This window comes from Bufo bufo, chromosome 11 (assembly GCF_905171765.1).
Source record: "Bufo bufo chromosome 11, aBufBuf1.1, whole genome shotgun sequence".
NCBI lineage: Eukaryota > Metazoa > Chordata > Amphibia > Anura > Bufonidae > Bufo > Bufo bufo.
In genome coordinates, this window is record NC_053399.1 from 37,968,012 (window position 1) to 37,995,220 (window position 27,209).

Sequence of the window (27,209 nt, forward strand, 5' to 3'; positions counted from 1 at the left end):
ATAATAGTGCTCGACTTGTCCCCTCCCCTGTTCCTCCAGGAAAGGAAATTCTTCAAAGGCTTCTTTGCAAAAGTAAGTCCAATGCCATTTGTGGTTAATTTATAAGGAGTTACACACTGGTCGTAAAACGGTCACTGTACATAGCAGTTTGTGCCTTCACGCTGTGATTCCTGTAGTTTAATCTTGTATGGTTTCCTCTCTTTAAAAAAAAATAATATAAATCTGTTGTCTGAGGGATGGGCAGGGAATAATAATCTTTTGGGTCCAGGATGGGTGGTTTAGATTCAGCTGTAGTCCCTTCCATCCATGACAGATCATGTGCGCTAGCGACGGTGCAAAACATGTGACACTCCCCCCTTCCCCCCTCCCTTCCTGATCTCTGGTGACCCCTTTAAAGAAGACCTGTCACCTCTCATGACATGTCTGTTTTAATAGCTTCATGCATTCCCCATGTAATAACAATTCTGGAGCATCTATTCTTATGGCTCTATGTTGTGCTGTTCCTTTATTATTCCTACAAGAAGTTATGAATGAATTGTTAGCAGTCTGCAGTAAGAGTACAAAGGGGTGGTAACCAGTTGTCCCTGCACAGTCTGACAATGGCGGCACTGACTGGATAGAGTGAGACCATACAGGGACCCCCCCCCCCACACAATCTGGTAACACCCCTCTGTACCCTTACTGCAGACTGCTAGCAATCCATTCATAACTTCTAGAAGGAATAATAAAGGAATGGCACAACATAGAGACATAAGAATAGATGTTCCCAAATTGTTATTACACGGAAAGCAATCAAAACAGACCTGTCAGGAGAGGTGACAGGCCCTTTGTAAATCTTAAATTTCTGGTTTGACAGTGGAGGTGTTTTAACCAGTGCAACACCAGGCCATATTCCCCCCCCTTCATGACCAGACACCTCCTCATAGTTTAACAAGCACAGTGCCCTACATTATATAGCAGCTGTGCTTGGTGCCACAGCTCAGCCCCATTCATTTGACCCCCACTGCTTTAATTTACAGGGCCAGGCAGTTAAAGGGTCAGTGCAGAGAGCGCATCAGTTGCAGAGAGAGCAGAGCCTCTAGGTGTAATGGTAACGCCCCTGTTGCTCCTAGAGGCTCATTTACATATATTAAAACATCAGCAATGTGGACACACATGAACATGGGACCAACACAGATGCCTCCAGCTGCCAAGCGCACATGTAACAGGTCAGCCAGTTTTATAGGTGCAAATATGCTGACAGATGCCCTTTTAAAGAGAGAGTGACGTTTTTGGAAGCTGTATAAGTATTTTCTCGTTCATTAGCCCCATACATTCTGCTCCCTGTCCTCGGTACATACTGTCGTACTTGATGAGTATCCATTGCTGCTAATTCATTAAATTATCTGCAGTACTCATGTAATCATTAGTTTCATATAATCTCTTTCTATCATGATCTGAGAAGAAATAAAATCAGCCTAGATTCTCGCCTTTTAATCTTTTCTGGACTTTACAAAAATCTGCACATGAACATGGCTCATGCTGATTGAGGCAATCATATGATTATACTTGCCGGGTACAAATTCTGGGTTTTTGGCACACAGTACGAGATCACTGTATGTTTGCAGGAATTCCCAGTGTAGGACATTTTACTACAGCTATGGTGACGGATCCTTGTTCACTGTCAAAATGGCATCTAGGAATCCTTTTCCCTTGATAGTCTTTTGTTGGCCATTGAGAACTACTTTAGGCCCCTTTCACACGGGCGAGTATTCCGCGCGGGTGCAATGCGTGAGGTGAACGCAATCCGGACCCATTCACTTCAATGGGGCTGTGCAGATGAGCGGTGATTTTCACGCATCACTTGTGCGTTGCGTGAAAATCGCAGCATGTTCTATATTGTGCATTTTTCACGCAACGCAGGCACCATAGAAATGAATGGGGCTGCATGAAAATTGCAATTGCATCTGCAAGCAAGTGCGGATGTGGTGCGATTTTCACGCATGGTTGCAAGGAGATGATAGGGATGAGCAACCCCATTAAAGGATAACTGTCATATTTTCATCAAAAAATTAATTTTAGCATATGTTACTGCTGCAGCAGCATTATGCATAAAGCAATCTTTGGTTTCTTCACTTACCACTGTCTTCCTTGAGTTTTCCCCTTAGTTACTGCTGTTTTGAATCCTACATTGAGGATCTTCTCAAGATGGCTCCTCTGCCAGTTCTCTGAGGCCAAAACTGCATTCCCTCAGGTCACATACAAACTTGCTGTAGCCAGCAGCTCCCTGCCAGCCAATCAGATTGGATTACTGAGAGACACGCCTCCTCACTCTGAAGCCTATTGCAGGCATTCAGTGTGAAGGACCGCCCCTCCGTCTTCCTAACCGGAGACAGACGAGCTGTAGCAACTGTCTTTTTTAAGGAGCAGTGGAAAGGGACAGGAGACATTAATGAAAACTGTTGTTATAAGGTAATTACAGATTTTTTGGCAATCATTGACAGACTAACTCGGGTATACATGCCTAGCTCTAATAAACTAGCAAATAAAAAAATTAAAATGACAGTTACCCTTTAAAGTCTATTCACTGTATTATTTTCCATTATAACATTGTTATAAGGGATAATAATTGCATTCTTAATACAGAATGCTTAGTAAAATGTGCCTTGAGGGGTTAAAAAATTAAAACTAATTAACTCGCCTCATCCACTTGATCGCGCAGCCGGCATCGTCTTCTTTCTTCTTCTTTAAGGACCTGCAAAAGGACCTTTGACGTAATCGCGCTCACTATGTGGTGAGCGTGATATGTCAGCGAAGGTCCTTTTTCAGGTCCTTCAAGAAGAACAAAGAGGAGGATCCCGGCTGCGGGAACAAGTGGATGAGGTGAGTAATGTTTTTCTAATTTTTTAACCCTCATGTGAAATTTCACTTTGCATTGTGTATTAAAGAATGCTATTTTCCATTATAATGGAAAACAATAAAGTAAATGAGGACCCGGGTCACTCATCCCTCGTCTCCTTGGCAACCATGCGTGAAAATCGCATCGCATCCGCACTTGCCTGCGGATGCTTGTGATTTTCATGCAGCCCCATTCATTTCTATGGGGCCTGCGTTGCGTGAAAAACACAGAATATAGAACATGCTGCGATTTTCACGCAACGCACAAGTGATGCGTGAAAAACATTGCTCATGTGCACAGCCCCATAGAAGTGAATGGGTCAGGATTCAGTGCGGGTGCAATGCGTTCACCTCACGCATTGCACCCACGTGGAAAACTTGGCCGTGGGAAAGGGGCCTTATAGTGTACAATTCCGCGTTATAGCCTGCTGTATTTTAGTTCAGAGCTACTCGTTTTTGGAAACGGTCAGTAGACTTCTCATCACATGGCTCCCTGACCGCTTTAGGGCTCATGCACACGACCGTATTTTCTTTCCGCGTCCATTCCGTTTTATTTTTTTGTTTCTTTTTGCAGCCCCTTTTCGCTTCAATGGGGCCGCAAAAAAACCCCAAAAAACTGAAATGACTCTTTGCATTTAGTTTCCGTATGTCTGCAAGTCTCTTCCACAAAAAAAAATAATTACAACATGTCCTATTCTTGTCCATTTTGCGGACAAGGACAGGCATTGTTACAATGGATCTGCAAAAAAAAAAAAACGTATGTCACATACGGATGTCATAATTTTATTTTTATTTTTTTTGGGGCGGATCTGTGTTTTTTGCAGATAGCAAAATATATAGTTATGTGCATGAACCCTTAGGGTGGGTTCACACAAACGTGTGCTGCCCGTTGCCGTACTGCGGACCGCATTTGTGGATCCGCAATACACGGGCACCGTTCCTTGTGCATTCCGCATTACTGATGCAAACCCATTCACTTCAGTGGGTCCGCAAATCCGGAGATTCGGAACGGTGTGGAAGCATGGAACGGAACACTACGGAGTGCTTCCTGGGGTTCCGTTTTGTGCCTCCGCACCGCAAAAAGATAGAGCATGCTCTTTCTTTTTGCGGAACGGAGGGATAGCGGACCCGTTTAAGTGAATGGGTCCGCGATCCCTATGCGACTGGGCCACGGTCGGTGCCCGTGCAATTTGCGGTCCACAGCATGGGCTTCACACGTCGTGTGAACGAGCCCTTACTGTGAGACTATACTGTGCTGGAACAGTTTTTCCTATCTCACATTACATGGTGTAAATACTGCATTACCCAGCATGCAGATAACCAGGGCTGACTCCTGACAGGCATAGAGACAGCAGAAAGCATTGGGAGATTTCAGCTCCGAGCCTACGAAATTGTGAAAGGAGCTCTGAACCATAATGCAGACTGTAACTCTGCATCCGTACAAAATAAGTAATGTGTTTTCAAAGTTAGAAAAATTAAATAGCAGGAGGGCACTGGTATAAGGATACATATACTGTAGCTGGTCCGATGTGTGTTTACAACTGGATTTGTAATAATAGCCAGCAATAAATAAGTTGAAAAAAATAAAAATAAAATAAATGATAAAAGATCTGAAATATATTTGATAAATCTGATTATACATAGTACTATTGCTCTTTGTTTACAGCTGTACATAACTATTGTACAGATCTGAATCGTACTGTATATTATATTGTATTCAGGTCACAGATCCCCTGTGTGCAACGGGCTCTATACAGAACGATTGTGTGTATTCAGCTGGAGATGTATGAACCCTGCTGATACTCCCTATACGTAGAGTATAAGATATACACATATACAGAGACATTGCGTAATTTGCTGGAACAAAACGTTTACCGTTATAACGTTGTAAAGTATCGGTTAATACCCTTTTTGGGATAATCCATAAATACGGCAATACTCTCTGCTTGACCAAGTAGAATCGATAGGCTGCATAGATCACAGGGTGCTATAATATACTATCCAGATCTGTACAATAGTTATGTACAGCTGTAAACAAAGAGCAATAGTACTCCTATGTATAATCATATTCATCAATCTAATATATTTTAGATCTTTTATTGTTTTATTTTTATTTTTTTCAACTTTATTTATAGCCGGCTATTATTACAGTCCAGTTGTAATTTTTATGCAAATAACCTTTATTCTATACAAACACACATCGCACCGTCTATATGTATCCTTATACCAGATAATGGAGTGCTCTCCTGTTGTTGATTTTTTTCTTACCTCTCCAATCCGGCATTAGGTGTTGCCATAGGAGTGAGCCCCATTCCATGTTTTAGTGACAGTCGAGCCACTGTAACCCAATATTATTTGTTTTCAAAGTTGTTTAACTCCATCAATACATCATATGTACATTTACCTTGTCCTCAAGGAACCCCAGCAGGCCATGTCTTGAGGATTTACATTCTCTATGGGAATTTCTCAAGACATGGCCTTTTAGGGTTCCCTGGAGACTAATTTAGGGCTAGTTTACTAATCCTATCCGATATTTAGACAGAGTAAACAAAAGGCCCCTTTATTATGGGTTCACTGTGCAGGCAATTATGGGGAATGTACCATTAGTTCCTTGCTTTACATGCAGCAATCACCTCCGTTGTATGGGGATCAGGAATCGCTACTGCCATCTGCTGTCCAAATGTGTCAGCCATACTTTCACCTGTTGCTTGTTCATGGATTGGTTGGTGGCATCTTTACACAAGTCAGTTATCGGCAGCAAGTGTTCCTAGGAATGCTCCTTCTCAATAATTGCCCCAATCGTTGGCCCAATTTTTTGGTACACATTGTTAAATTTTAAGCCTTTCCCCTGGGACCCCCACAAGAACTAGGGCCCAGTACCCTGTGGAGCCACCCTGAAATGGACAGTGACTAGAAATGAATAGAGCAGAGGTGCGTTTTTCCGACCAGCCGCTCCGTCCATTTCAGGGGTGCTTCACAGGGTACGGGGCCCCTTGTTCTTGTGATTTGTGTGTGTGTGGGGGGGTGGGTCCCAGTGGTAGGACTCCCACGAATCAGATAGTTATCCCCAATCCTTTGAATACCCCTTCAATTAGTCCTGCTAGAAGTTATAAATGGGCGTTACCAATTAAGGGCTCATTCAAACGGCCGTATGCTGTCCGCAAAAATGCGGATCCGATTTTTTGCGGACAGTTCAGCATGTCCACAAAAAAACTAGACTTCAATAGGGCCATGTCCTGATTTTCACTGACAAGTATAGGACCTGTTACATTTTTTTGCTGAGCCGTGCAATGGAAGAAAAGGGCCCCCATAGAAGTGAATGGGACAGCATCTAATCCGCCCAAAAAACGGATCCGCGTTTTTGCGGACAGCATACGGCCGTCTGAATGAGCCCTAAGAGTGTGTCCTTGTATAGTCTGATACTCGCAGAACTGATTGGCTAGTGTCAGACTGCAGGGACACACCGCTAACTGGTAACACCCATCTAGACCTTCACTGCAAACTGCTAGTAATTCATCCATAACGTCTAGCAGGAATAATAAAGGAATGCCACATCATAGTCATAAGAATAGATGACCCAGAAATGTTATTACACGGGGGATGCGAGTAGTTACTAACACAGACCTGTCAGGAGAGGGGACGGGCCCCGTGCATTGCAGCTTGATGCACTAATTCGTGGTAGTGCCACAGCTGTTATTCTTCATCCACTGCCTTCTCCATCCCAAATCATATTCTAATGGATCCTTGTTTATGGCCATTGATTCTTTCTTGGCTAGTGCATCTTATTAAAACCTTTTTTTATTTTTTTATTTAGAGGAAGCTGTAGCAGTGGTTTCTCAGTGGTTCATAATTAGTTTTGCCTAGATGCCATTTTCCAGTGTGGTAGCAAGATTTTTTAGATCAAGGTACTGGTGGAGTAACTCCTTATTCATGTGTGCCAGTCTCCTAAGTCTTGGTAGATGTTCTCATCCAGGTAAAGAATTTTGATGCAGAATTCTTTGCACTCTCAAGTGTATGTCGTAGTCTTCATATTCTGTTGAGCAGTTGGCCTTCACCTTCTTTGCAGTGCTTTTATGACCTTCTCTTCTGCTTTGGTGAATGAATTGGCATGGATATTCGACACTTGGGCTTCTAGAGGTTTTACCAGATGATTTTTGCTCATTTTTTGTTTTGTTCTAGGTCCACAGCAAAAATAAAACTGAACTCTTATACCCTGTTGTAAGATTTTCCTTTATTTCCCCCCCTACTTTTTAAAGACTGGCAAGAAAGCAATCAAGGCGGTCCTGTGGGTTTCAGCAGATGGACTTAGAGTTGTGGACGAGAAAACAAAGGTATGAGGTCTTGGTCGCTTGTTCATCATCTTGCTCGAAAACTACGGTATGTGGTTATTCCTCATGCGGACAAATGTATTTTGCACTCGTGTCCATTCCACGTTTTTTTTGTGGCTAGCACACTGACCCATTCATTTCTGTGGGTCCTCAAGAAAAAAAAGTCATCCTTGTGCTGTACGCATCACTATGTCCGTTCTGCAAATTATAGAACATATTCTATTCTGGTCCACATTGCGGACGAGAATAGTCAGTTCTATTGATGGGAGAGAGAAATGCGAATGCTCATGGAAGGTATTTTGAGTGGTTCTCTGGTTTGGGGACCGAAATACAGATACCGTGGTGTGCATGAGGCTTAAAGGGGTATTCCCATAACAGACATTGATGGCATATCACTAGGGTATGCCATCATTGCCAGATAAATGCAGGTCCCACCTCTGAAACCTGCTCTTATCTGATATTGATGGCATATCCTAGTGAAATGTCATCAATGTCCAAGATGGGAATACCGCTTTAATGCTGGATGCCTATATAGTGACAGGTTTTATAGTCCTTAGTTCGTGTTTTTTTCTGTTTGAGGGTTACCCACTTTCCTGTTTCTATGTACAAGCTGTAATGCAACATATAAAGTATTAATTACACTTACAATATATACAGTACTTTCACTGTGTTCCCTTTTGTACTTTTTTACCTGTTGAATGGATGAATTGAGCATTTTCGGTGAAAAGCTGGATATGGGTTTTCAGGTGTTGTACCTAGCACCTCACTCATACGACTTATGCAGCGTCGGTGACATGAGAGACAGCACTGGGGTGTGTTGGGGGAGTAGGTGCTCGGGACAAGGCGATGTAACATGACCGAGTACACCGTAAGAGGGTGGTGGGAATAATGGCTTATAGCTATAGGTAGTCTGGGCATGCTGGGAGTTGTAGTTTTGCAGCAGCTGGAAAGCCACAGGTTGGGCATCCCTGGTATAGACCACTATTACTTGATGCATGATCTACTGATCCACAGATAGGGAGCAACTGGCCGAGAGAGGTTTAGCTTTGAAATCCTAATATTTTCTGACTTAATAACATTTTTCAACTAATTTATTTTCTCTTTTTCCTGTAGGATCTTCTGGTAGACCAAACCATAGAAAAAGTGTCCTTCTGTGCTCCAGACAGAAACTTTGACCGGGCATTCTCTTACATATGTCGTGATGGAACAACAAGGAGATGGATCTGTCATTGCTTTATGGCTGTTAAGGACACGGTCTGTGCTTTGAAGATTTATTCTACGTTTCTGCTCATTTATTTGGCCTTGTTTTAGGTTTATATGGACTGGCTTCTGCAACTCGCTGCATATAAAGATTTTTGTGATTTAGGCTCTATTCACACTAATGTTCTCTAGTTTTGTCAATCATTTTTAATGAGTAGAATAGCACAATATGCAGCTCTTATTTTTGCCATCTGAAATAACAGAACTTTTATAAACTCTATATTAAAGGGCATCTGTCAGCAGTTTTGTCCCTATGACACTGGCTGACCTGTTACATGTGCGCTTGGCAGCTGAAGGCATCTGTGTTGGTACCATGTTCATATGTGCCCGCACTGCTGAGAAAAATGATGTTTTAATATATGTAAATGAGCCTCTGGGAGCAACGGGTACATTGTTGTTACATCTAAAAGGCTCTGCTCTCTCTGCAACTGCTGCGCTCCTCTGCAGTTTCATGGGGCTAGACATGACATTTACACTGCCTGGTCCTGTTTTAATATATGCAAATGAGCCTCTAAGAGCATCAGCGGTGTAGCCATTACACCTAGAGGCTCTGCTCTCTCTGCAACTGCTGCAAACTCTGCACTTTGATCGACTTTAGGAAAAGTCCAGGCCTGATGTGATGACACTTTCACTGCCTGGTCATGTCAAATAAAGTGCAGAGGGTGCAGCAGTTGCAGAGAGAGCAGAGTCTCTAGGTGTAATGGCAACGCCCCCGTTGCTCCTAGAGCCTCATTTGCATATATTAAAACTTTATTATTCTCAGCAATGCGGGCACATATGGACATGGGACCAACACAGATGTCATCAGCTGCCAAGTGCACATGTAACAGGTCAGCCAGTGTCATAGGGACAAAACTGCTGACAGATGCCCTTTAATGTTTGTTGGGTTCATCAGTGTCTATTTGAATGAGAAAAATGTATCCCTCACAGCAGTCATGACTTTGTTTTAAAGAGAGACTAAGACCAGTTTACTGCTGCAAAATAGAGAAAGAAATGTGCGGGTTTTTACTTTCATTGCAGCATTATGTTCATGCTTGAACACCATTTTAAAGTTTACGCAATAATAAAATCTGCATAAAATAGCATTTTATGCAGATTTTATTATAAAAGTAATTTTATAGAAGCTTTGCTTCTTTATCATATACTTATCCAGAGTTATATCCTGTTTCAAAACTCATTTGGCATCCAGAGCTGCATTTATAATTCTGCAAGCTTAAAAGCAAACCTATCCATGTCTTTTCTGGCTCAGTGTTGTAGACCAGTGGTCCCCAACCTTTTTTGCACTAAGGACCAGTTTCATGCAAGACAATTTTCCCAGGGACCGGGTGGGGGGAGGGGGCTTAGGTGGTGCTAGTCGGTACTGACTGATTCATGCGCATAACAAAACACAAGGTGCATATTAAAATATATAACTACTATATAAACTGACTAGGGTCTCTGCTGCACTGTACAGTATTTTTAGCCCTATAAGATGCACCTAGGTTTTAGAGTAGAACAATAAGGCCTCTTTCACACGGCCGTTTTTTTTTCCCGTTTACTGGCCGTTTTTTGCAATGGGTCCGCAAAAAAAACGGAATGTGTTCCGTATGCATTCCGTTTCCGTTTTTCCGTTTTTCCGTTCCGTTTTAACATAGAACATGTCCTATATTTGGCCGCAAATCACGTTCCGTGGCTCCATTAAAGTCTATGGGTCCGCAAAAAAATGGAATGCATACGGAAGTGCATCCGTATGTCTTCCGTATCCGTTCCGTTTTTTGCGGATCCATCTATTGAAAATGTTATGCCCAATTTTTGCTATGAAATTACTGTATACTGTATTTGCCATACGGAAAAACGGAACGGAAAAACGGAACGGAAACGGAAACACAACGGAAACAAAAAACGGAACAACGGATCCGTTTAAAACGGACCGCGAAACACTGAAAAAGCCATACGGTCGTGTGCAATAGGCCTAAGAAAAATATATTTTTCATTACACCTCAGGTCAGACCAGCAATCAGACCCCCAATGCCTCAGATCAACCCCCCAACCTTTAGCCATCTATCGGCCCCTTATGTCAGCCATCAGCCCCTTATGTCAGCCATCAGCCCCTTATGTCAGCCATCAGCCCCTTATGTCAGCCATCAGCCCCTTATGTCAGCCCTCAGCCCCTTATGTCAGCCCCCAGTGCAAATAATAAAAAAAAACAACACTTACCTCTCCTGGTCACCATCGCGATCCTCTTCATTCTGCTGTTGGCTGTGTATCGCGGGGCACAGTGTGAGGTCACAGAGCGACCTCACGCTGTGCGCAGCCCTGCACAGCCGATAGCCGAGGAAGCGCTTCATTAGTACCTCGTTAAAGACGGCCCTAATCGCCGTGGCCTGGCAAACAATCTTCCAGGGCCCGGTCAATGGCCAATCTTCCAGGGGTGTGCAATGGCAGGATACGGGTTGTTAATGTTCTGTATTTGTTGTGATGCCAATTGCAGCATGCGCAGGGTACTATCCCAGGGCCCTTCCAAGGTGTTATAAACCACGTCCCAGATTAGGAATGCCAGAGTAATGTAATGGCCTATAATGTCTCTGAAGGGTAGTGATAATTGTGTCACGGTATCTCCTACCTGGGTACGGCTGGACTCCTGGCTCACTTGCAATAAATTTGAGTGTAGTGATAGTAGGAATAATAAAGGAATTTTGCAGAAGAAATGATGTCCAGACCTTTAGATGAAGTTCAAACGTTCAAGCAGTATACAGCTTTGGTCTCTTGGTCCCAGCAGGTTTTAGCAATGATTGGCAGGAATGAGTGCTTCTGCTTTAAATGTGACCTCTGCTGTGTGGGGGACAAGATTAGCTGAGGAGGAATAGGCTTCTCCTAGGCACTGGACTTAACTCACAGATGGATTCTCAGGGGATGCTTTCTTCCTGGAACTCTGGAGTTTGTCTGTAGTTTTCTGCTTTTCTCATCCAGCTGCTCGGACTGGGTATATGACCAAGTCTCAGCCGAGACTAGGTCCTTGGTGTCTTCCCTATCCAGGGGAGCTCCTCACACACACACCCTACCCCTAACAGGGGGTGGGCTACACTCACCCTAACTTCCTTCTCAACCCATGCTGCAGGATGTGGGAACTGTCCACTCTCTCCACAGAGGGGGAGCTAAGCTGGAATAATCCATTCCAGCTCAGATACACTAGACTGTCTCTGCCAATGTGTTGCTGCCACCTGCTGGTAACCAGGCAAATTACATGAACAATTGAATTTAACATGGATTTATATGCACATTTGTGGAGGACATAAGCAAAATCGCATCTGATGACAGTATAAAGGCTCTTAGGAGATGGTAGCGGGATAGAGGCGTGTAGTAACACCTCTCTGGGGTGTTACAGGTGTATCTCAACAAGTCGTATGCAATCCTATATAGTCTGAATGTCTATTCCAAATACTTTGTGGCTTCTCAGCATGGGCTGCAGGATGGAAACGTCTATAATGTCTATCGTAGTGATGTGGTATTGTACTTTCTTTTATAGTCCCCTGGCTTCTGAGTAAATGCATTACGCACATGCACTGAGACTTTGTGCACACATTACGATGGTTAAAGATGACTTTTTTCTTTATTTCTTACGAATCGCAGGGAGAGCGGCTGAGCCATGCTGTTGGATGTGCCTTTGCCGCCTGCCTAGAGAGAAAGCAGAAGCGCGAAAAGGAATGCGGAGTCACTGCCACCTTTGATGCCAGCAGAACGACTTTTACCAGGGAGGGCTCATTTAGAGTAACCACTGCTACAGAACAGGCCGAGAGGGAGGAAGTTATGAAGCAGATACAAGATTCCAAGAAAGGTGAATGTATATTTTCAAATTATATTCTGTACTTGCAGATCAAGATTAGTTTTAATTATGGTTGTATCTTAAACAGTGTTTCCACCCCTCAAAAAATCTATGGGCTGTCTGTATAATCTGTGGACTCCCAACAGGCCCTACTCCTCATAATCCTTTGTACTAGAATGCAGTGTATTTTAGAAGCTTAAAACTAGACTAGAGACTATTAAAAAGCATCTGTCAGCAGATTTGTACCTATGAAACTGGCTGACCTGTTCCATGTACGTTTGGCAGCTGAAGGCATCTGTGTTGGTCCCATGTTCCCATGTGCCTGCCTTGCTGAGAAAAATGAGGTTTTAATATATGTAAATGAGCCTCTAGGAGCAACGGGGGCGTTGCTGTTACATCTAAAAGGCTCTGCTCTCTCTGCAACTGCTGCGTTTCTCTGCAGTTTGATAGGGCTAGAAATGACCTTTACACTGCCTGGTCCTGTCGATCAAAGTAGAGAAGGAAGCGGCAGTTGCAGAGAGAGCAGAGCCTCTAGGTGTAATGGCAATGCCCCCGTTGCTCCCAGAGGCTCATTTGCATATATTAAAACAGATGCCTTCAGCTGCCAAGAACACATGTAACAGGTCAGCCAGTTTCATAGGTACAAATCTGCTGACAGATGCACTATAAGCCAAAACCAGGAACGGGTCCAGAGTGTGGAAGACATGCCAATATGCTTTACAAAATACTGACCATGTGGAAGAGGACTAACTCTGTTTTCATTCTCTGTAGGCGATTCTGAACCAAAACCTCCATTACCAACTACCACGGCACCAGCCACAGTCACTTTGACAACTGTCCCAGCCCTGCCATCCCCACCCACTTCTGAGCTCCATGTGGTCCATGAAAGCCTAGATGGAAGCAACCCTCACATGATCCCACGTAGACATGCCCCTGTGGAACAGCTGGCAAGACAAGGCTCTTTCAGGGGATTTCCTGCACTCAGCCAAAAGATGTCTCCTTTTAAACGGCAGCTTTCTCTAAGAATTAATGAGCTACCATCCACTGTGCAGCGGAAGTCTGACTTCCAAATTGCAAACCCAGGTAAGACAGAGGAATGTGTCCTCCTATACTTTCCGTAAGCGAAACACTAACTGTACGGGATTCCTTGTGGAGTCATGTGCAGAACACATTCAAGGATAGGCTGTGTGTGATTCAATCTCCTTTAACAATTGTGTTCTTAAAGGGATATTCCCATCTTAGACAATGTGGGCATATCGCTAGGATATGCCCTCATTGTCTGATAGGTGCGGGTCCCACTGCTGGGACCCGCACCCAGGGCCGGCGCCACCAGTAAGGCGACTTAGGCAGTCGCCTAGGGCGCCATCTAGCAGGGGGCGCCCTTTTGCGGTGTAAAAAAAAAAAAAGTTGGTAATATAAGTTCGGGCGGCCGGCCAGCGGCGCCCGTCATGCTGCCCCTCCTGAGCGCTTGCCGCTCTAAAGAATCTCCGGCTCAGTGCTGCGCAGCCTGCTGTGTCTGCCCTGTGCTACTGCTGTTGTTAGTGTAGCGTGGCCGAGCTCTGTCCGGTCCGCGGTACAGGAGCTTTTGTTTCCTGTACCCGGCCGGACTGACAGGAAGTGCACACTAAGTGTGCACTTCCTGTCAGTCCGGCCGGGTAGTGGGTACAAGAAACAAATGCTCCTGTACCGCGGACCGGACAGAGCTCGGCCACGCTACACTAGAGGTGACAAGGGAGGAGGGAGGAGGGAGGAGGGGGGGTGCAAAATGAGTGACAAGGGGGGGGGTAAAATGAGAGTGACAAGGGGGGGGGTGTAAAATGACAGTGACAAGGGGGGGGGGTGTAAAATGACAGTGACAAGGGGGGGTGCAAAATGACAGTGACAAGGGGGGGGGGGTGTAAAATGACAGTGACAAGGGGGGGTGCAAAATGACAGTGACAAGGGGGGGGAGTGTAAAATGAGAGTGACAAGGGGGGGTGCAAAATGATACTGACAAGGGGGGGTGCAAAATGAGAGTGACAAGGGGGGGGAGTGTAAAATGAGAGTGACAAGAGGGGGGGTGCAAAATGAGAGTGACAAGGGGGGGGTAAAATGACAGTGACAAGGGTGGGGTGTAAAATGACAGTGACAAGGGTGGGGTGTAAAATGACAGTAACAAGGGGGGGGTGTAAAATGAGAGTGACAAGGGGGGGTGCAAAATGAGAGTGACAAGGGGGGGGTGCAAAATGAGAGTGACAAGGGGGGGGGGGGTAAAATGAGAGTGACAAGGGAGGAGGGGGGGTGTAAAATGAGAGTGACAAGGGGGGTAGAATGAGAGTGACAAGGGAGGGGGGTAGAATGAGAGTGACAAGGGAGGGGGGTAGAATGAGAGTGACAAGGGAGGGGGTAGAATGAGAGTGACAAGGGAGGGGGGTAGAATGAGAGTGACAAGGGAGGGGGGTAGAATGAGAGTGACAAGGGAGGGGGGTAGAATGAGAGTGACAAGGGAGGGGGGTAGAATGAGAGTGACAAGGGAGGGGGGTAGAATGAGAGTGACAAGGGAGGGGGGGAGAATGAGAGTGACAAGGGAGGGGGGTAGAATGAGAGTGACAAGGGAGGGGGGGGGAAGTGACAAGGGAGGGGGGGGGAGAAGAGAGTGACAAGGGAAGGAGGGGGGAGAAGAGAGTGACAAGGGATGGAGGGGGGGGGGAGAGAAGAGAGTGACAAGGGAGTCCCCAGAGCCAGACTGCAGCCAGAGATCAGATCATCTTATTGTCCTGGTGATAAGTAGACAATGCAATATGTTTATTATGTAATTGTTTAGTTATTAATACTACATTGGAAACTAATTTACCTCACATTTAGGGTCCATTCACACGTCCGTATGTGTTTTGCGGATCCACAAAACACGGACAGCGGCAATGTGCGTTCCACATTTTGCGGACCGCACATTGCCGGCACTAAGAGAATATGCCTATTCTTGTCCGCTATTGTGGACAAGAATAGGACATGTTCTATTTTTTTCAGGATCGGAATCGCGGATCCGGGTCCGCAATTCCGTTCCGCAAAAAGGGACAGCTACAAGAAGCTAGATTAACCGTAAGGGAAACATAGCAGTTCTTTTAATTTAAAAGCTGAGAAAGGGGTGGAACATATGTGATGTCATGATATGGGCAGATCATCTGATAAGGGGGGGGGGCGGCAAAAATCCTTGCACCGGCCCTGCCCGCACCTATATCGAGAACGGAGCGGGGAGCGCTGTGGCTGTAGGACCCCAGATTTCCCGTTGTCCGTCCACCACCAAGAGCTAATCCCCGCCTCTCCCATAGAAGTGAATTGGAGCGCACTGCGCATGCGCGGCCCATGCTCCCATTTATTTCTATGGGGCAGACGGCAATAGTCGAGCCAGTGCTCGGCTATTTTAGGCGGCCCCATAGAAATGAATGGAGGGCGGCTGCGCATGCGCAGTGCGCTCTCTTTCACTTTCGGGGCTCCGTTCTCAATATAGGTGCGGGTCCCAGCGGTGGGACCCGCACCTATAAGACAATGGGGGCATATCGTAGCGATATGCTCCCATTGTCTGAGATGAGACCACCCTTTTAAGTGGGACTGCAGCTGTGTGAAAAATACATCAGATTTATCTAAAAAGAAACCTTAAGAATTTTTTATGCCCTCTTTGTTACCACCAGTCTCTTGGTGAGAGTCTATGTGGGAAGCTTTAGTTATATTTGACAATTTTTTTTGTTATTTTATACTCCTCTTCTCCACCCACCAATTTCTGACTGGAATATTATTGGTGATTTATAGGGTATTTTGCATGGGAATTCCCGTCTTCAACCCTTTGTAAATTCCACTATTCTTTGGTATACCTATTTGGTATTCACATTGTGTCTAGTCCAAAAGCGCTCAGTGGGTACAAAAGCTGAGCATGCCCACCCTGTTTTTATGTTTCACACACTGACCATAATTATATGGACTTGCTGATAAAAAAATAAATATATATTTTGGTATATGATTGACTAAATCAAGCTGAGAACCTTTTACATAATGCTTTATAAGGGCTAGTTTGTTAAAAAGGTTGTTCAGGATTGGTTATTGATGGTCTGTCCACAGGATATGCCATGAATATCAGATTGGGGTCTGACACCCCGCACCCCCACCAATTAGCTTTTACCTTGTAGCTCCATTGCCAGAACTGCACAGCTCCCTCCATTGTGTAGTGGACAGTGCCGGTAACAGCAGCCATGCCCCATTGACTTCAATGGGAGCAGCGCTGTAGGCGTTGGAGCCATCGTACAAGGTAACAGATGTTGATAGGCCATCAAAATCCTGGACAACCCCTTTAAGCAGGGCCAGTCAATAGATTGCATTGAAAATTAGAACTGTGGTCTGCATAATCTTCTCAAAAAGGCAATTTTGGGTGGTTATCTCAGCTTTCACTGTATAAGGTGGTATTATGTGGGCAATATTAATTAGGATTTCAATGGAGCATTGTATGAAAAAAAAGGAAGAGAAAAATTAAGGGCACTGCAGTCCTTTTGTTGAGCCAACACGTTTTATCATGGGAAAATAAACCATATCAGATGGATGCTGTGTTACTGATATGATATACTGGAACAGCCTGCTGGATATAAAAGCACTAGTGTGAAACTAGCCTAATGCTTCAACATGTGTGTTTGTTTTATTTTCATATCATCTCTCTGTAAAAACACTTCCCCTAGCATCTGAGCCTTAGGCTCCATTTTGCAGAACGGAATTGCGGACCTATTCATTTCTATGAGGCTGCACAATGTGCGGCCCCGATCCGGAAATGCGGACCCGCACTTCCGGCTCCGCATTTCCGTTCCCGAAAAAAATAGAACATGCCCTAGGCATATTCTATTAGTGCCAGCAATGTGTGGTCCGCAAAATGCGGAATGCACATTGCCGGTGTCCGTGATTTGAGGATCCGTGGATCCGCAAAACACACATGGATGTGTGAATGGACCCTTATTGTAATTTTGTTCCTCCTGGTTTTTTTATTCTCTTTTTTTTTAACCTTTTTGTGAATTCCCTTTTTTGCATTACAGTTCCTGAGATAGAGGGAGAAACAGACAGCATCAGCGCCTTATGCTCCCAGATTACCAACACTTTCAGTATGCCACCTGAAGACCCCTTCATGTCAGCACCTATGACGAAGCCCACCACACCACAGTCCCCACCATTTGAAGGTCTGTACTGGATTAGCATTGCATTACCTGTGGCAAATTGTTTATACATTGATGACATCTCTGTGTTAATATAATTAATATTTAGTTGAACATTTAAAGGGGTTGTCCAGCCTTCAATAAGGGGTGACCTATCCTTAGGATCTGGACTCCAGCTGATCAGCTGTTTGGGTGTGGCTCCATTACCAGAAGTCAGCACTGGAAAAACACAGTTCCGCCAACCTTAGGGCTCATGGACACGATCATATTTTGTTACGTGTCTGTTCTGTTTTTTTGTTTTTTTTTTGCGGCTCCTATGCGGAACCATTCACTTTAATGGGGCCGCAAAAAAAAGCAAATGACTGTGTGCATGTCCGTTCCGCAAAAAAATAGAACATGTCCTATTATTGTCTGCATTACAGATAAGGATAGTACTGTTCTATTAGGGGCCAGCTTTTCTGTTCCACAAAATACGGAATGCACACGGGCATCATCCGTAATTTTTGCGGATCCGTTTTTTGCTGGCCACAGAATACATAGTCGTGTGCGTGAGCCCTTATAGTGGAGGGAGCTCGTTTAAAGGTTGACGGGGCTGTGTAGTTTCGGCGCCAACTTCTGGCAATGGAGCTACACCTAAACAGCTGATGGGTGGGGTATTGGACTGGTGCTGGTAAGTTCAAAGTGCCTCTTTTTACGCCTACTTTGCCACTTTTCCAAAAGCGGGCAGGGAAGGGAGCCAGCAGCTGAGACAAATTTATCTTCATTTACGTTGATTTTCTGATGCATATGTCTTGGATTTCCGTTTTGGTGCACGACTACCAGAGGATGCGCCTTGTCATAAATGTGGTGTGTCGTCCTGCAGCACAGGGAATTACAAGACCAGCACAAAGTTCCAGTCTTACTAAATCCTTAGTATTAGTACAGCCATTTTAACCTGTGTATGGGGCATGTCTACTACCTAATGTCTGCTGTTGATTTCAACGTCGTGGACACACATGTGGATTCAGATTTTCAAGGGGTTATCCAATATCATAAACAGCCCCCCCATGTGCCAGGCCCCTCAGAGGTAATATACTTACCCCGCTCCCCGCGCCGCTACTGGTCCCCGCACTGCTGCTGCTACTACTCCCTGTACACTGATGAAAACATTGGGTGTTGGGGGAAGGGGGGGGGGGCAGCCAATAGCAGGCAGGGACGGGGACGAGCCTCCCTAGCATCGGGGATGACGCTAGGGAGGCTCGTCCACGCCTGCCATTGGCTGCTCCCCCTGATACCGGATGTTTTCATCCGCGTACGGAGAGAAGCAGCAGCGGCGGTGCAGGGACCAGGAGCCAGGTAAGTAAATTCACTGTGAGGGGCCCGGCACATAGCGGGGCTGTTTATGATATTTGATAACCCCTTTAATGTAGTCCTTTTGCCGTGTTATGACCTTTTAATGATAAAATGCAAAAGCTTTTACTGTGCTAACACCTCGTCTTTCCAGCATTTTAGGCTTATCCCTAGCTATATTCTAAGGTTTCTGCTTTGTGCACGTCTCTGCATGTACTAACCTGTTCATTGTCATGTTTTAGTGAATGGCACTGCCTCTGCATTCACACTTCCCGCTGCTAAGCCTGCACAAGTCTCTGTGGCTCCTGCAGCAGCACCTGTGCGTGAGACCAATCCATGGGCAAATGCTCCTACAGTATCTGCCCAACAAGTTGCTAGCACCGGAGCACCGCCTGTGGTCACTATTGTTGGTAAGATATTAGATGGAAAGCCCTGCGCTGTGCTGTTCACATGGGAGCTTACTTCTGGCTAAGAACAGAAACTGCTTCCCACTTTCTTCTGCTGGGATCAGTCCTCATCGTTGATGTAAATATGCAGACACAAAATGAACCCAAAACTGTTAAAGGGGTTGTCCGCATTTTTTATATTGATGACCTATCCTCAGGATAGGTCATCAGTATCAGATCGACGCAACCGATTTAACTATATAGGAAGGAGCCGTCCCATTGAAATGAATAGGACTAATTAGGTGTAATTACACTTGCTCACCGAACCGGTTGCGATGGCAAGCAGGTAAACAATGAGAAGGCAGCGCCCACACAACTGCGGCCTTCTCTTCAAACCGCTGATCGGCGGGTGCTGGGAGTCAGACTCCTGACGATCTGATATTGATGGCCTATCCTGAGAACAGGTCATCAATACGAATAAAGTGAACATCCCCCTTTAAGAAGCTACACAAGAGTTCACATACCTTTTGCATGATCTGTAGCTTAACCAAAAATTTACATCACTGTTACCCCTCAGCGATGTGCACTTTAGTAATGTTGATCTCAGTATCCCACAGCTCTACTCCTGCCACAAGTGTCGGGATCAGGGATGACTCAGAGCTCCACAGTTTTTAACACCTTAGGCTACTTTCACATTGGCGTTTTGAATTCCGTTTGTGAGATCCGTTTCAGGGCTCTCACAAACGGTTCAAAATGGATCAGTTCAGCCCCAATGCATTCTGAATGGATAAGGATCCGTACAGAATGCATCAGTTTGGCTCCGTTCCGCCTCCATTCCGCTCTGGATGCGGACACCAAAACGCTGCTTACAATGTAAGTCAATGAGAGCGGATCCCTTTTCACTGACACAATATGGTGCAATTGAAAACGGATCCGTCCCCCATTGACTTTCAATGTAAGTCAGGACTGATCCGTTTTGACTTTGTTCTTCATAATGCAAACGGATCCTTTCTGAGCGGATACAATCGTTTGCATTATAGGTGCGGATCCGTCTGTGCAGATACCAGACGGATCCGCACCTAACGCAGGTGTGAAAGTAGCCTAAGATGCGGTCATCTGATTGGTGCCATGAAATGCATTTGATTACGATTGCTCTTGAGACCTAACAAAGGCCCCAAGGCCTGCCACTGGCATCTGCCTATTAGGCCTGTCAGTGTAACACCATGTATTCTAAAGCTTCATAATATCCAACAACAAACGATGAGGAGACGGGACAATGTGGTTGCCAGATATTTCTGTTGGCAGCTTATCTCCTGTGAGAAAAGGATCAGGCAGAGATATTCACTTCAGCCCCTCTCTCCTCGAAAATCATATGTTGGAGAAAAGTTGGAGGCTCCCAAACACAATAGAACGGTGGGTAATTTACTTTAAGGCTCCATTCACACGTCCGCAAAATGGGTCCGCATCCTTTCCGCAATTTTGCGGAAAGTGTGCGGACCCATTCATTCTCTATGGGGACGGAATGGATGCGGACAGCACACAGTGTGCTGTCTGCAGCCGCAATTGCGGAGCGCGCCCCCGATTTTGGGTACGCAGCTCCGCAAAAAGATAGAGCATGTCCTATTCTTGTCCGCAGCTTGCGGACAAGAATAGGCATTTCAATGGGGGTGACGGGCTGGTGTGTTGTGGACCCGCAATTTGCGGGTCCGCAACACATCACGGACGTGTGAATATGGCTCCATTCACACGTCCGCAAAATGGGTCCGCATCCTTTCCGCAATTTTGCGGAAAGTGTGCGGACCCATTCATTCTCTATGGGGACGGAATGGATGCGGACAGCACACAGTGTGCTGTCTGCAGCCGCAATTGCGGAGCGCGCCCCCGATTTTGGGTACGCAGCTCCGCAAAAAGATAGAGCATGTCCTATTCTTGTCCGCAGCTTGCGGACAAGAATAGGCATTTCAATGGGGGTGACGGGCTGGTGTGTTGCGGACCCGCAATTTGCGGGTCCGCAACACATCACGGACGTGTGAATAGAGCCTAAAATGGGTTGTCTCATCTCAAACATTGATGATATATTGCTAGGATATGACTAATGTCACATTGGTACTGTTCCCACTTCTGGGACCCACACCTGTCTCCAGAACAGTTCCTCCGAAGTGAATGAGTGCGCACTGCGCAAAAGCGGCCACTCTCTATTCACCGCTAAGGGAGTTCCAAAAATAGCCGAGTGCTGGCTTGGCTGTTTCCGGCAGTCCCATAGAAATGATTGGATGGGTGGCTGCCAATGCATGGTCCACTATGACACTTTCAAAAATGGCTAGGCACGCTTGGTTGGCTATTTTCATAACTCCCATAGCTGTGAATGTAGCGCTTGCTTGGTCTGAGCTTTTCCCGAACTCTGGTTCGGTTCCAAGGTACCACTTGGAACCGAACCAGAGTTCGGGAAACAGTTTTTAACAGTAGAAATTAATTATTTAAGTTATCACCCGAAGTCTCGCGAGACTTCGCGAAGTAATAACTTTGGCTCATCTGAGCCAATACATTCTAATACTGTACGGACTGCTCGCTCCGTACAGTATTCAAACAACCTGTGGATGGGTGTGCTTTCCCTCCGTATGTCTGTTGCACAAAAAGGTAGACCATGCCTTATTGTTGGCTGCTAAATGCAGACTACGGACCCATTGAAGTCTGGCCCTTCCTCCTAAACTTCCTGGCTTACATCCACTAGCATTACAGGGGAAGAGGGAGAGTACATGGCTGCAGCCTAAGAGAAAGATACACTGCTTTGCTTTTCTATTTTATTTTTCTTGGTCTGCAATTGAAATATCTGAAATAAAATTAATTATATCACCACACTGGATAAATCTGTGGCGATATCTGATTACACCCAAATAATTATCAGATTCGTTTTGTAAACTGGGATTACTTTAAAACATAACATTTACTAAATCATTTAAAATAATGGTTTCTGTAAGGTGATGGACAACAACAATATCTCCAATATACCACTTCAAATGCATGAAAAAAGGGTGGATCTTACCCCATTCTGTGGGATCCACATTCAATGGAGAAATTTCCTGGTCTTGAATAGTACCAGGAACCATGGTTCCTGGTACTATTCAAGACCAGGAAATTTCTCCATTGAATGTGGATCCCACAGAATGGGGTAAGATCCACCCTTTTTTCATGCATTTGAAGTGGTATATTGGAGATATTGTTGTTGTCCATCACCTTACAGAAACCATTATTTTAAATGATTTAGTAAATGTTATGTTTTAAAGTAATCCCAGTTTACAAAACGAATCTGATAATTGAAATATCTGCCAAAACAAGAGCAGGAGAGAAAGGAGATGATGAATTTTTGGTTTTGTTTGGCTTGTCTATGTAGTAGTCCTTTACTAGCCTACCTCTGTGTCTTCCAGTTGTGATCCCCTGTATGTGATATTCCACCCACACACACACACACACGATCGCCCTTTGTTGTGTCAATGACACACATAGGAGCGGTAGCATGGCTTTATGTTCTATATAAGGTCTCATGTATTTCGCATCCATTTTGGCTTTATATATTCTGTTTACGCAGTCTATGTTCCAGGCTGTGTCCAAGAAATGTGAGGGTGAGGGGGCTATGGCACCCAGAGGTTGGAGGGCCCTATCAGGTGCAAGAACATTGTACGTTTTTGCAGGGAATAACAATTTGGTGTCTTTTTGCTATTATGTGGGTTTTCTGATCTATTCTGATATTACACACACCTTTTAATTATTTCTACTTTTGCTGGTGTTTTAGTTTTCTTACGCTAGGTGGTGGGGGCCCCATCTTATTTTTCTATTGGGCCCTGTGCATCATAGGTGTGCTCCTGGACCTTGAGAATATTAATATTAAGCAAAATGATTATAGTAAAATGTTTTTCTTCTTCCCTCAGGGCCTGAGTTTGTATCCACACATACAGTTGTCCAGCCCAGTCACAAACGGACTTCCTCAGAAGCAGACCGTTGGCTTGAAGAGGTCTCCAAAACTGTTAAAGCTCAGCAAAGACAATCCCCTGTTCCCGCTCCAGTCATTCAGGCGCCGCCTCTGTTGCAGCCTGTTGTCGCTGCTGCTGCACCAAATCCTACTCAGCCTTACCCAACAAACACTTTCATAGCTCCACCACCTGTGTCAGTTGCCATAGTCCCGACTATACCACCTACATTCATGCCTGTGCAGCAACCTTACCCGGTAACTAATGGAATGAGCTACACGGTTCCTAGCGTCCCAGTTGTTGGCATTACACCTTCACAGATGGTTGCTAATGTATTTGGAGCTGCAGGTCACCCACAAGTCTATCAACCAAAGCCGTCACCGGGTCTGGTCAAGCAGCAGACTTTCTCAACCTATGAGACGAATAGCACCAGTAGCAGTCCATTCTTCAAACCACCTCCCCAGCAGCAAAATGGTTCGGTGGCATTTAATGGATTAGACAGCAGTGGTTGGGATTTGGGTGCCAAGCACCAACAAGGGCAGGCTTCATCTGCCGCCATAGACCCTTTTGAAGCCCAGTGGGCTGCTTTAGAAAGCAAATCTAAAGCTCGAGGTAACCCTTCCCCAACTAATCCCTTCTCCAGTGACCTCCAGAAGACGTTTGAGATAGAACTTTAAAGCAGCAATGGACATGGGTCTTACAGAGTGGGGACTGATAAAATATTTCTCATAAAATCTCTATTACTTTAGAAACGGACCAACGAGGGGCATGGAAGTTGCAATGTTCACCAAAAACAGAAAAAAAAACGCAAACCTATATTATATGAAACCATGGGAAATTATCAGTGTTCTTCAAATCTTTCATAGGCTTCCCTCGCAAATCAGAGAAGATTCTGTACTGTAGTCATGGGGCTGAAGATGAAAAGGTGGACTTTTTTCATTTGAATTAAAAACCAACAAAATCTGACTACATACCGGAGATATGACTCTCTGCAAAGCAATGTCCTAGTGCCTGAGCTTCCAAATGAATATAAGAAGAAAATATCTATGTAAATATGCAGATCTAGGTATTATATGGCGGACCTTATGAACCCAGGGGCTGCCAGGTGCATGGCGGCCGCAGTGCACTTCACAGCACTGAAGTGCAGCCACCTACTGGCAGCCGAGGGAATAAAGCCAAAATCTTTATTTTTATGCAGATATTTTAAATAGTTTTGGGTTAATTAATGGTTGTATAGGTTTGTAAGTAATCTTGCCAAAGGTTAAAATGAAAAGAGGGTTCAGTTGCTAGTAATGTACATAAGAATTGATTCAGCTGCTAATTCTAAAGTAAAAAATAAAACTGGACAACCTGTGGTTTTATCTTCACGCCGCACGTCACCTTCAGATGTAAGTAGCTATCGCTTCAACATTCACAAAATGGGAAATATCTCTATTGTACTTTTAAATAAAAAAAATTAAAGAACAGTACATGCGTGGTGTAAAAGCCATTGCAGAAAGCCTGTCTCTTCTATTTAATTTTTTTTCTTCCACGATTCAATATTGCCTAATTAATAAATATATATATATATATATATATATATATATATATATATATATCTCAATGTTCTTTCCTTTGACAAACTGCTGGTCTTTGTTTTATTTGTATGTTTTATATATTTTATATATTAATATATATTTTCTCGTATATATTAATATATGCAGTTTAGAGTTTTAATACCACTATTATGCACAGTATATCTGTTATACAGCCTTTTGTTCTTCGACTTTAGTCACCATTTCCGCGTTCCTCTTTTTTGTTCATCGCTTCTTGTATACCTCAATTCACAGAGATTCGTTTTTACCTGTAAGTTTCGGTCTTACAGACATATATGTATATTTGTACCAATTTCCTTTAACAGAATAAACATTGGTGGTGGAAATCGGGACGTTCTCTTTTTGCTGCTTTGTATGGATCTGTTTTTATTTCCGTTTCGTTAGCTGAAAGAGTTTCATTGGCCACGCAATGTAAAATGACAGTCAGTTTGCGAAAGTTATGACAACTGTTGTTTTTTAGTAACTCCAAGCCACATGTACAGTAGTTGTAGTTTTGGAAACCAAAAAGCGAAAGTATTTAAAGGGTTTCTGTCACCTGAAAAATAGGTATTAAGCTGGCTGACATTAGCGATGTGCTAATGTCAGCTGAACATAACTATATTAGTGACCTCTCCCTGCCTGAAGCCATTACTGGAAAAAACAAACTTTTATAATATGCTAATTAGACCCTAGGAGCAGGGGGGGGCGTTGCCCTGCTCCTAGAGGCTCCGTTTGCCCACCTATTTTCACGCCCTTCTTCTCTTGATTGACCAGGGCAGCGCTGCTCTCCTCCCGTCGTCCATGTCTACTGCGAAAATCCCGCGCTTGAGCTGTCCCGTTCAGTATTTGGCGCAGTGTGGGAAGGACGCTCGGCGCCGGCTGCTGGCTTCCTCACTGCGCCTGCGTTGATTTAGTCAGAGTGCTCTGGGAAGAGAAGTCGGCCGGCATCGCCAAGAAGGAGGAGGTTCCAGTGACGTCGCTGGATCCTTCTATGTGGTGAGTATACTCCTTGTCGCCCAGCGCTTTATACCCACTTATACCACCAATGATCAAGGAGGAAAATAGTAAACTATATTTTATAAAAAAAACAAATACTAATAATATATTTATAAACACTATATCACCAACGAATCATATAGTGTTTATAAATATATTGATTATTAGTATTTTGTTTTTATTTTTTTATAAAATATAGTTCATTATTTAACTCCTTGATCATTGGTGGTATAAGTGGTTATAAAGCGCTGGGCAACAAGGAATATACTTACCACAGAGAAGGATCCAGCGACGTCACTCGAATCTCCTCCTTCTCGGCGATGCCGGCCGTCTTCTCTTCCCGGAGCACTCTGACGTAATCAGCGCAGGCGCAGTGAGGAAGCCAGCAGCCGCCGAGCGTCCTTCCCTCACTGCACCTGCGCCATATAATGAATGGGACGGCGCAGGCGTGAGATTTTCTTAGTAGACACGGCCGGCGGGAGGAGAGCAGCGCTTTTTTTCTCAATAAAGGCTTTAGGCAGGGAGATGGCACTAATATAGTTATGTTCAGCTGACATTAGCACATCACTAGTGTCAGCCAGCTTAAAGGGACTCTGTCACCACTTTCTAACCCCCCCTTTTAAAAGTATTGTTATCTCCATGGCGCCCCTGTGATTACAAAGGTGTTGTTAGAAGATAAATTCACCGTCTCCTTTTGATAAAAAGAGCTTTTATCTAACCTGTCAATCTTCTTGATAAGGTGCCCAGGGCGTTTCTGTTGGTCTCAAGCTGCCGCCCGCCGCCGCCGCCGTTGGTGCCCAGCTCCTCCCCTGATGCTTTCAGCGCCGCCTGAATGTAATGAAATACGCCTCCGGCTCTCGCTCAGTGCCCCCTCCTCCTTTTCAAAGATCCCGCGCGTGCGCACAGGCCTGTGCCTGATGCGCCCGTGCGGACATTTACAATCAGCCTCATTGAGCGAAGTGCGCATGCGCGCACTTCGCTCAACCTCCTCATCAGACGAGCACTGCAGCCAGCCAGGCTGGCTGCAGTGCTCGTCTGATGAGGAGGTTGAGCGAAGTGCGCGTATGCGCACTTCGCTCAATGAGGCTGATTGTAAATGTCCGCACGGGCGCATCAGGCACAGGCCTGTGCGCACGCGCGGGATCTTTGAAAAGGAGGAGGGGGCACTGAGCGAGAGCCGGAGGCGTATTTCATTACATTCAGGCGGCGCTGAAAGCATCAGGGGAGGAGCTGGGCACCAACGGCGGCGGCGGCGGGCGGCAGCTTGAGACCAACAGAAACGCCCTGGGCACCTTATCAAGAAGATTGACAGGTTAGATAAAAGCTCTTTTTATCAAAAGGAGACGGCGAATTTATCTTCTAACAACACCTTTGTAATCACAGGGGCGCCATGGAGATAACAATACTTTTAAAAGGGGGGGTTAGAAAGTGGTGACAGAGTCCCTTTAATACCCATTTTCTCAGGTGACAGAAACCCTTTAATACAGATATGACTTTTTATTATTTAATTTTTTTTATTTACAATTG

The 27,209-nt window shown here is 44.9% G+C and overlaps 1 protein-coding gene across 6 annotated transcripts in view; it reads left to right on the top strand.

Moving 5' to 3' along the window:
- NUMB (NUMB endocytic adaptor protein) overlaps positions 1 to 25,035 on the top strand; it is a 107,658-nt gene extending 82,623 nt beyond the window's left edge. For 2 of the 6 annotated variants that reach the window (XM_040412861.1, XM_040412862.1), the window contains exons 5-12: positions 40 to 72; positions 7,134 to 7,208; positions 8,319 to 8,459; positions 12,075 to 12,279; positions 13,036 to 13,350; positions 17,316 to 17,456; positions 19,004 to 19,171; positions 23,074 to 25,035. In XM_040412861.1, coding sequence (XP_040268795.1) covers positions 40 to 72; positions 7,134 to 7,208; positions 8,319 to 8,459; positions 12,075 to 12,279; positions 13,036 to 13,350; positions 17,316 to 17,456; positions 19,004 to 19,171; positions 23,074 to 23,789 — 1,794 coding nt within the window. In that variant the 3' untranslated portion in view covers positions 23,790 to 25,035. The remainder of the gene's footprint in view (positions 1 to 39; positions 73 to 7,133; positions 7,209 to 8,318; positions 8,460 to 12,074; positions 12,280 to 13,035; positions 13,351 to 17,315; positions 17,457 to 19,003; positions 19,172 to 23,073) is intronic. The other 4 variants (XM_040412863.1, XM_040412866.1, XM_040412864.1 and 1 more) reach the window with 4 other exon arrangements.
- The last annotated feature ends 2,174 nt before the right edge of the window (positions 25,036 to 27,209 follow it).